Raw genomic sequence first — 10,931 nt, 5'->3', positions numbered from 1 at the left:
AATAAAAAACTTACTTGACATTTTTTTTGCCTTTTTTACTTACTCTACTGAGGATAAAAGGTTCGCAGAACAGCATATGAAAACATAAACGACGCCGTAATTAATACAGCTGATCCACGGTAACAACCGAAATGACAGTCGTCAACCATGTTCTCTGCTATGTTTCTAATTCACGCAAAATGAGGAACCTTTGCACCTACCGTTTAGTTACATACAATGATAAAATATAGTATACGCTTAAAATATAAAATACTACACTGATAGAATATATTCGTAAATCGCCAGGAATTTGTTTCGTACAGACAATTTTCATAAAATATACGAATTTTTTCGTACATATGATGAATCGTTCGTAGTTCTATTGAAATCCGTGCCCGCCGGTTTCAGGAAGATTTCCTAAACCTCTTTCGTTTCGAATTGATCCAGAATCCGGAGCTGTGCGGATTCAGCTGTGCCATCGCGAACTGCTCGTTGGTTTTGTATGAATAAGATTGAGTTTTTCTCTGCCGGAGCAATATCAAAATAATATGCGATTTTTTCCTGCTCATTATTTTATTGAACAATTTATAAAAAGAACAAGTTAACGCGCATCACTATCTTTAACCTTTTAAATATACGATCAAATATATTCGTCACCGCACCTATCCTATCTAACCATCCTTCTCCCGGCGGCTCAAACAATCTAGTGGCTTTCACCCTTCTTCCCAGCCACCCGCTGGAAGTCATCCATCTTAGTCGTTGTAATCGGTGACCCGATGAAGGCCAAATGATCGATAATGGTCGTCTCGTCACCAGAATGGTTATCCTTCACGAACAGCTGCATATTCTGCACGTTCTGAAATTCAACGGAATCGGCGATCCCGACACAAGATCCTTCCGCCCCAGTACCAGATCCTGCACCGAAACTTGCGATTCGGCCATATCGAAACCGATGGTGCTTGGTTGATTGATAAAGATTCTCACCTTTTTTCGGTCCGTGAGAGGGCGGTGCTTTGAACTTGATGGCACTGATTTTGACCAGCTGATTGAAGGTAATCGAAATGATCAACTGTTCGTCACAATCGGACACCAGATGACCACCGCTGGAACTGAGCGCATTTACCATCGGGTGGTCGTTCGATTCGTTCAAACATTCGCACTGGTTCTTCTGGATGAAGGTGTTCAAGTCCAACATTCCATGACCGTAATCTTCTCCAGATTCATACAAGCTGGCGACGTAATGTTTCTGTATTTTGGCTTCAAGTTCATTAATGTCTGCATCCTGTCAATCTTTGTTCTGGCACGGTAGAAAATAAACATTGGCATGGTCGACATGCCCTGGGACGGCGCCGTTACGGTACATCTGTCGACGTCCGCCTTGAGAAACACAGCCTTTGGATATTTCGCCGGAAGCTGATCGAACAAATGCACGGTCCACACCAAGCTGCGGTAAAATCCACGACGACCAATTTTCCTCCTGCTGCGGCTAGTTCGGTTTGGAAGTGAGCTTCATCGGTGATTGCTTTAACAGCCATCCTGAATGGTTTTTTGCGCTGTTATCGGTTAGATGAAGATTCTAGTTACAGGGCCACTACTTTACCCGGAGAAATTACCTACTTAATTAACTTTTAACGTTATGCACTTTACTCCTCACAAAATTTAACTAATCGAGAAAGACGAGAGATGAACGATGGAAGATGATTACGAAAACTTCTCTTAGATGAACGAAATGAATTCGTGCGACCAACGAGATCGTTCGTAATATACACAAATGTTTATTAAAATAAGCAAAACATTTCGTTTCATTCACGAAAAATAATGTCGTTTTCAACGACAACATTCGTGCAATGTACACTGAATAAGTAAAATTTACGAAAACTTTCGTTCATCAAGCGGCCACTTCTTCACACCACAGTAAAGTCGATTTGGCCCCATCGATTTTTAAATTAAAAAAAAATCGAAGTTGTCAAACATCGATCCCAAAAGATCGACTGAAAACAATGAGAGGCTAACAAATAGGAAAACTTTTCTAAAATAAACGAAATGAATTCGTGCGACCAACGAAGTCGTTCGTAATATACGCAAACATTTATTGAAACAAACGAATCATTTCGTTTCATTCGTGCCATGTACACTAGATAAGTAAAATTTACTTAAACTTGTGTTCATCAAGCGTCCATTTCATTACACCACAATCTTTCTAGTCCTCAATACAGGTGAGCAGGTTGAAATAAAATCGATTTTGCCAGATCGATTCTTTTAGTTAGTTTAGTTAGTCGTCAAACATCGATCCTAAAATATCGATTGCAAAAATAATGAATACGAAAACTTTCCTAAGATGAACGAAATAAATTCGTGTGAGTAATGAAATCGTTCGTATTATACACAAACGTTTATTAAAATAAACGAAACATTTCGCTTCATTCACGAAAAATAGTGTCGTTATCAACGATTACATTCGTGCAGTGTACATTAAACGTGTAAAATTTACGAAAGCCTTCGTTCACCAAGCGGCCATTCATTTTCATGAAATGAACGAAACCTACTAGTTACAATGCACGACAGTACTTCGTTGTAGAAAACAACGAATGAATTCGTGCATTGCATGATCGATTTCATAATATTTACGAAGTTATATTATCAGTGTAATAACTAAACTAAACACTACCTCGTTTACATTACACTTCTTTTGGATGTTCTTTCTTAGCGAATAGAATTGAAATATTTTTTATTTCGCTTTTTGTCATTGTTAATTCAATAGCTTCGCAGTGCTTGTTGTAAGTTGTCATCATCTGATTTAATGGTCCAAACATAGTTTGTACGATAATTGCTTGTTTTAAATGTATTCCGGTTTCGTAACTTCCCGTATATAAAAATTAAGTTTAGATAGAAGTTCGACTTAATCAATACGACACTAAATGATATTGTTTACGAATGAGACCATTGCATATTCTCGGCGCTCTTTTAGTGTTTGGATGCTAATAAGCATACAGCGAGCTTTATAAGATGGTAGAGGAAATCGTGTCCAACTTAATTTGCGAAGTGCAAACAATAAAAATTACCTTTGTCCTGATTCTATTCTTTCTTCATGTGTGATTGAGAAAGGTAACCAAACTATGATACAATATTCCAGTATTGATCTTACATACGAGATTTATAATGTTTTAATTGTATATCATTAAAATTGTAACTAAAACGCTTTATAAATCCGAGCATGTTATTTGCTCTATTGATGATTGTGTTGAAATGGTCAATGAATGTTATTTTTGAATCTAGAATGATTCCCAAATCTCTTTTGTACCACTTGATTTCCTAGAGAGTATTTCGTTATTGCATTGCACTTTTTACGTTTAGTTGCTGAAGGCGCTTGTTACACCAGAGATAAAACATGTATTTCTTCCTGTAATCTCTTTCTGTCTTGTTTGTTCCTTATTTCCAAAAAGAGCTTCATGTCGTTGGCATAGATAAGAACTTTTATGTTTTTGAGAATGAATGAAATGTCGCTCAAGAATAAAATGAATTAAAGAGGGCCTGGATGGGAGCCTTGAAGAACTCCTGATGTGACTTAATTTGGATTCGATTTCTTCCCTTTGAATCTAATTATTTGTTGACGGTTAGTTAAATAAGATTCGAGCTATTTGAGAAGACCTGCTCCATTCCAAATTTTTCCAGTTCGAATAATAGCAGGGGTATGTCAATACGATTAAATGCCTTGCTAAAGTCTGTGTAAAGAGCTTCAATGCTTTGAAGAACCCATGCTGTATGTTAGTAATTCTGTTTTTGATTTGATTGAACAGTTTTTCGTTAACGATTGTTTTAAAGAGTTTAGGCATACATGATATAATGGCAATTCCACCGTAGTTACATATGTCTGAATAGGTACTAGATACGAGCTTTTCATCAATTGGGGAAAATGCCAGTTTCAACCGACATATTAAAAAGCCAGAACAGAAGATACGGGCGGAATCCCGTCAGGTCCAGAACCTTTGAAGGCATCTAGTTTGTTTAGAGCCTCTATAATGTCTTGCACACTGACATTATTGACGTCAATGTCTGTGATGAATTCTGGGAAGAAATCGAAATATTCGCGATCACGATCACGAATCACGAAATGATTGCATATTTGTTCCGAGCTGGCACCAACATTTTTTTTAAGTTTAATTTTTGAAGGGAAGTCTTCCGATTTCAAATTACTTTTTCATAATTAATGATTTTTTTAAGGCAATATTTTAATTGCAGTTCGGTTTTGAGTTATACTCTTCAAATGCTATATTAATTGATAGGTTTAGTTGATCGCAAATGTCGAAATAGTTAAATAAGTTCCTTTCATGTCTGATTTTTTATACGTTTTGTATAAATTTTGCTCGTTATACCAAACTGGATATTTTGTAGTCTTGTGGACAAGGTATCGCCCAATTTTTTTCAGTGTCTACTTGTCCAACTATTATACCAGACAATTTTGTGTAGAAGACGTCGATTGAAATTTCGATATTTTCTTCATTTCTAAATAACCCTCATACCTATTTGACCCCATTTTACTTTAATCAAAAAATAACAGATCGCGATAGGACGAAGAGAAATTACGAATACCATAATAAAACTGCTGATACTATAGACATAAGTCATATTACACCACGTTAAAATTCTAAAGTAAGCTCTAGAATAAAATATAACGAAAACGTGAACAAAAATCATAAAAATGTATGATCCTGAAATCATGAATATAAATCACATTACTCCAGACAAAAATATCAAGAATCGTGGCTAAGATTCTGATACCATGAACATAAATAAACATAAATCTCGTTTTTTCGAGAGTTGTCCTGGTGGAGCTGTAGAGCAAGGTTTTCGAAAGGGCTCCTCGTCAGAATAACATACTACAATTGCAGACGAGACAGGCAATGTCGCCCACTAAAACACTGCTTAAGGCCAAATGCAGCGGGCCGTGATTCTGAACGTGATATTTATTGTACGGTTCAGATTTGTGCGGGGGGAAAGAATTCATGATCGCATGTCTCATCGCGAAGGGCTCGAGCATTTGTACGTTAACGTGTTCAATCGCGTGTGCTAACGTGTATGTAACTTTGCGTGTATACGTTCTATTTTATAACCGTGTGCCTTCGCATATTCGCGTGTGTTCTTGGATGATCGCACGCGGACCGTGAATCTCATACTTAATTTTTGGTAGGCGGCTCAGTTGCTAGAACAAAGTGAAATCTATATTCCCGGTCATGTCGCCATGGAATGTGTTGTCTAGTGGATATGAGCTTTATTTGTTGATTGGTTCAACTGAATTTATGGACCTAAGTTACTACGATGGAGGGTAATGATTTCCGGGTGTGACCGATTCATGATCGCGCGAACACGGATGTTTGTAGGTTCGCGTTTGAGACCGCGTTTGACACTTCGTAAGTGCTAAAACGTTCACCTTACCACCGGGGTGTTATCAAGCTTGCACGATCACGGGCGTAGGAATGCGTTGTTGATCGCGAAGGGCTTAAGCGTTCATATGTTAACGTGTTTGTCGCGTGTGCCCGCGTGAATGTGACTTCGCGTGTACAAAACTCGATTTTGTAGCCGTGTGGCCATTCACACATGTGCGTGCATTCTTGGATGGTCACGCGGATCTTCTTTCTGATATTTGGTTTTCGGTGTACAATTCACATTCTGACAGGGAGGGAATTACTCTATATGACTAGAGCTCTCGGTAATGTCACCATGGGACGTGTTGTCCAGTGGATATGACAGCTTTATTTTTTTTAATTAGTCCAATTGAAGGCATGGACCTAGTCTGCTGATACCAAGGATAGAGACTTCCGGAAGTGACCGATTCATGATCGTGCGGGCGCAGCAGTTATTAGGTTCACGCTTGAGACCACGTTTGAAAATTTATAAGCACTGAGATGTTCACCTTATCACCGGGATGTTATCATCGCGAGTTCGTGGGTGTAGGTGTCATGGACGGTCGCGAAGGGCTCAAGTATTTGTATGTTAACGTGTTTGTCACGTGTATGATCGCGTGTATAATTTTGATGTTATAATTATGTGACGTGAATTCTTGAATGATTGCGCGCGGGCCGTGAACCTGATGCTTAATTTTTAATGTATGGTACAGATGGTAGAAGAGAGTCAGTTTCCCCATATCACTAAAGTTCCAGGTCATGTCTAGTGAATGTGAGCCTCATTTTTTTTGATTGGTTCAACTGCACACCAAAAAATAATGATATTTAAACGACATGTAAATCAATACGAATGTAAACATACAAAGATTGAATCAAAATGATTGAAAATTACGTTAAAATCAATTGGAACATCAAACAGCATACAATTTTACACTTTCATTCGTGTAATATTACATGCCATTCATTTTACAGCAGTATTCGAGTAAAAATACATTGAAGTACATTGGTTTTCTGTTTAAAGAAACTGTAATTTTCAATCCACGTGTAAAATTATAATAAAATTCGTTGAAGAAAGCATGACAAGTCGTGTGTATTTGCAGTGGAACTTAATTTTATATTTATACTCATGCTCCAAATATGTGCATGAAAATAAACTTAAAATTACAAAATATTTTTTTCTGTGTGATGACATTAGTCTAGGCTACTAGGACCGAGGTTAGACTTCTGGATGTGACAGTTTCATGATCGCGTGAGTGGTGAGTTAATGCTTGAGACCGCGTTTGGAAGTTTATAGGTGCTATGTTTACCTAACTATCGGGGTGTTTTAATGTTGGCGAGATCTCGGGCGTACGTATGTGTAGATTATTGCAATTGAATGGTCGCGCCTGTGACCAGGATTGTGATATTGCGAAGGCCACGAGCGTTTGTTCATCTGTATATATATATATATATATATATATATATATATATATATATATATATATATATATATATATATATATATATATATATATATATATATATATATATATATATATATATATATATATATATATATATATATATATATATATATATATATATATATATATATATATATATGAGTATAGATAGAGTATAGTATTTCAATACAGTAATAAAAGGAATCATAACATGCCGAATAAAGAAAAAGAAAATGCGTAGAGATTGTTTAGCAGTGTATAAATTGGCCGATACTATTTTGGTATACATGAGTAATGGAAAAGCAAACTGATAGAAGTACGAAAGAAACAAACTAATGAAGCGAAAGAGAAGAACACATGCAACATGCAATAAAACTACTTTAACTTGTCTAAATGCAGTATATGTTGAAAGCTGCCGACGCCGTGTTCAATTAACACACAGTGACTATATGCACAGCTGCTGAAGCAGACACAATTGTCGATCAAATAAAATAACCCGGCAGGCAATTAGTGAGGGCAAAAACTAGCTCATCCAATGAGTTTCAACGTCGCAAAATGCATAGAGTGGAAGTTTTCTGTGACCTAACTTGTCGGTTCCGACAGCGTACAGTACAAAGTTACTTTAAGCTCATCCAGGACATGCCGTAGACTCAGGTGATTCGCGTTTAATATTCCAAAATATCCTGACTCCTGCGGTAGCAGACAAAAGGTTAAGTCGCCGGAAAACTCTAAGTTTGCTCATATGACCCTATTTCATACTTTTCTAATCTTTCTTCCTTCAACTCTTTGCTCTCCCTTGAGTACTATGGCTCTTAATATTGAAAAATATTTCACACCTTCCAGTCCATTGCTATGTAAATGTCGTTACAATATTAAGAAAGGAAAAAGATTGACTCACTCTAAGCCGTTAATAAAAAGATAAAAAAATTAATTACACCTTAATTCATCCAATTCAACCTTCCCGAATGAATATAATCGAATGTACAAATTGAAAACCGGAAGTATTAGCCACAATTTTATCATATGCGCCAGTTTTTTCATATTTTCCCTGTGTTTCTACTTAAGTATTTATTAAAATTAATTTAATTATTAAATTCATTTAATTAGTCTATGCACGTGGACGAAGTCAACCGATAAATGGACACACAATGACCCCCACTGTGAGCCCCGTCCACCAACAATGCCATTAAACTGTGTAACAATGACATCAAACACGGCCCACAGCAAAAGTCAATCCACGTCGACCCGCCAGTCGGCCACGCCACCGCGCACAGACTAGTGGTTGAGTGTTAGTATGGGCTGGCGCAGAGTATGAAGAAACACAAAACATAAAAAAGGTCCATAAGCACTCTCGGTCTCCTCGATGCGCCACTATCGAGGCGTAATGCAATCACCATCTTAAAGCAATTGTCTGCAGCACTGATGCACGCAATATGCTTGATGATGTTTGAAATACCGTCAAACCCCTCAACCTTGGGGAGGGATAAAAACATAAATCTCTAACTGTGACTAAAATATCACGACAACGTGAAAATCTTGTCAAACTGCCGGAAAACATAAACATAAATCACATTACTCATAATTAAAATATCAAAAACCGTGACTAAGGTCCTGAAATCATAAACATACATGTCGATAGTCTGGCAGAAAAAGCCAATAGTAAACACGTGAATAAAATAGCACGGTAATGTGATGAAAAATCACAAAAATCGCGAATAATGCAATTATCAACATCGTTCGACTGCCAGCTGTGTATTCCTAAATTATGAACAAGAATCATACCAAAAACCAAACGCCATCTATATATTCTGGGCGAACTTATTTTTTTAATACACGAATAGTTTCATGAATACGAGGTTTATTATATATAATTTCAGGAAATTGGTCACGGTTTTCGTAAATCGTTCAGCTCACGAATTTTTTTTGATGAATTTATAAACGGATTTTGTTTCTCTGTATTGTGTTCCACATATGTTTTACAGTGAACTTCAATATAACGGGTGTCAATCCCAAGATACGGCATTTAAAGCAAAAACCTCACATTTTTTCATGCCATTTTTCTCTGTATCTCGGTTACCAAGCAGAATTATAAATGCTAAAAATGCCACTTTGTAGAATTTTTTCAAACAAGTATTATATGGCATACTTAACTAGGTTTACACCAAAAGGGGGTTTGTCGTGACGATATGTAATGATTTTTCAGAGCGGCCCACCAATCGGATAGAAAATATTCTCAAGCCGGTAATGATGTTTTAGCAATGACATCGCATGTTTTATTAACTTTTTTGTACGATTAACTACACCCCTAACAAATAGTTTATGATCCATCCTTGATCTATCATCTACTGACACACAATAAGTCAATTTATCATTCATTCAGGCAACAAAACATTTTTTTGTGTCTATATAACTACACATCTGCATTTGGAGCAATTTACCCCGTTCGACGGTACGGCAGGAATAAGTGTACAATTTAGATTTCGAGCCAAATGTTTGATCCCAGCCTTCCGGTACCTATATGTATGATTAAACGTGTGCTATGGCAACGTTTACAGCAGGGTAATGCGTGTGCCGTGTACTGAAGTGTGGCAAATTGGATCTCTGGGGACTTTCAATCGTTTTGGAACAAACCATTCTTCGTTTTATGTGTTTCGATCCGCTGAATGGCGTTGGAAAAGGTTAAACCTTTAGCATTATGTTCCTAGCAATTGTATTTAATAAGCATCAGTATAGAGGTTGAGTGTATAGATCCGCACGTCGATGTAATGTATTAGAAAATTTTAAATTAAAATTCGATATTGGCCTGGGATTCGTATTTGAAGTTTGTAATAGTAACTGACCTACCTATTCAATGCGTAATTTTACGGAATCGTCGCAACAAATATTGAAGTTTTTTAAAGAACTGATTCCAACTAGATCATCTGAAAAGTTCATGCGACCAATGTCAATCTGGTCTCAGAAGTGTCCTGAAGAAAGGTGCAGTCGAGGATGGAGTCCATCGACTCCATCCACGCACCGTGAAGAAGCCGTTGAGATGCTGGATGGGAGCGACCGATTGAATTAATTCCAATCTAAACCCCAGCACTAATCATAAGCACATATATTTACAATATGGCCTAACGCGATGGTCAACAGCACATTCTCGAAGCGTACAGCGGCCCATTTCGTTACTTTATGACGGCATGGAATGTGATGAAAAGTCATCGTGACAGTTTCTGGCTAATCAATATGCGTGTAAAGAAGATCAATTATTCATCCCTCGTTCCCGTTCGCCACCGGCACCAGCATCCCATTATAACATATTCCAAGCAGATGACCCAGATTTCTCAAGTGCTGCTCTGTCTGGTTGCCGTGTTTATTGAACGCTTCAAACCGGGAGGAGATTTGACTGCGTACGATGTTTGGCTGCTTGGTCGACATCTGCGGTTGGCGTCCATTGTCGTCACATCGCCCTCCGGTTCTCGTTGATAAGGTGAATAAATATTTATATTTCAGTTAAATACATGGGAAAACGAGAAAAATAAACATTGAAATTGAGAGCTGATCAATTTGTCCTGGGTTGCGCGACATCTGAATGATAAACAGATTTGAGTTGTTGGGCAGTCTGAACAAATTCGAGTTGTTGGGCAATCTGAACAATTTGTTCTAATCTCGATGATATTTTGCCTAGGGAACTTAAGAACAAAGGGTGTTAAATGAGGTCTATCGCAAACATTTTTTTGAATTCTCAAAGCCCTCCCCCCCCCTCTCATATTGTGACAAATGTCAAAGTAAGCTCAGAAGCTAAATTTCACATCGTTAGAACAATTCTAGACCCCCTCCCACTTCGTTTGAAATTTTTGAAATAGGTATTATGAGAAAATGTTATTACTTTTGAAGTAGCACTCAGAAAAATACAATTCATACCTTTTTTTAAAAGTAAATTACCTTAGTATTTGAATGGAGATAATTCTGTTTCTCTAAAAATACGGGAAAGTAGGGTACTGGGTCATTTTGTCTCCAAAATCCCCTATTTTTAATAATTTTCTGCTCCGCGACGCAAATCATACGTATTTTGCAGTTTTTCTAATGTGAAAAAATCTCAGCAAAATTGCTGCGACTTTTAGCG

At 37.3% G+C, this 10,931-nt stretch overlaps 1 protein-coding gene across 1 annotated transcript; it reads right to left on the bottom strand.

Moving 5' to 3' along the window:
• Window positions 1-682: 682 nt before the first annotated feature.
• LOC131679828 (thioredoxin-like protein 1) lies at window positions 683-1,174 on the bottom strand. Its single transcript, XM_058960576.1, has one exon. The coding sequence runs from the start codon at window positions 1,172-1,174 to the stop codon at window positions 683-685; it is 492 nt and encodes a 163-aa protein (XP_058816559.1).
• Between the last annotated feature and the right edge of the window lie 9,757 nt (window positions 1,175-10,931).

Source organism: Topomyia yanbarensis, chromosome 2 (assembly GCF_030247195.1).
Source record: "Topomyia yanbarensis strain Yona2022 chromosome 2, ASM3024719v1, whole genome shotgun sequence".
NCBI classification, from domain to species: domain Eukaryota; kingdom Metazoa; phylum Arthropoda; class Insecta; order Diptera; family Culicidae; genus Topomyia; species Topomyia yanbarensis.
Note: the sequence above shows the minus strand (reverse complement) of the source record. Positions and strands in the feature narration are given on the sequence as shown.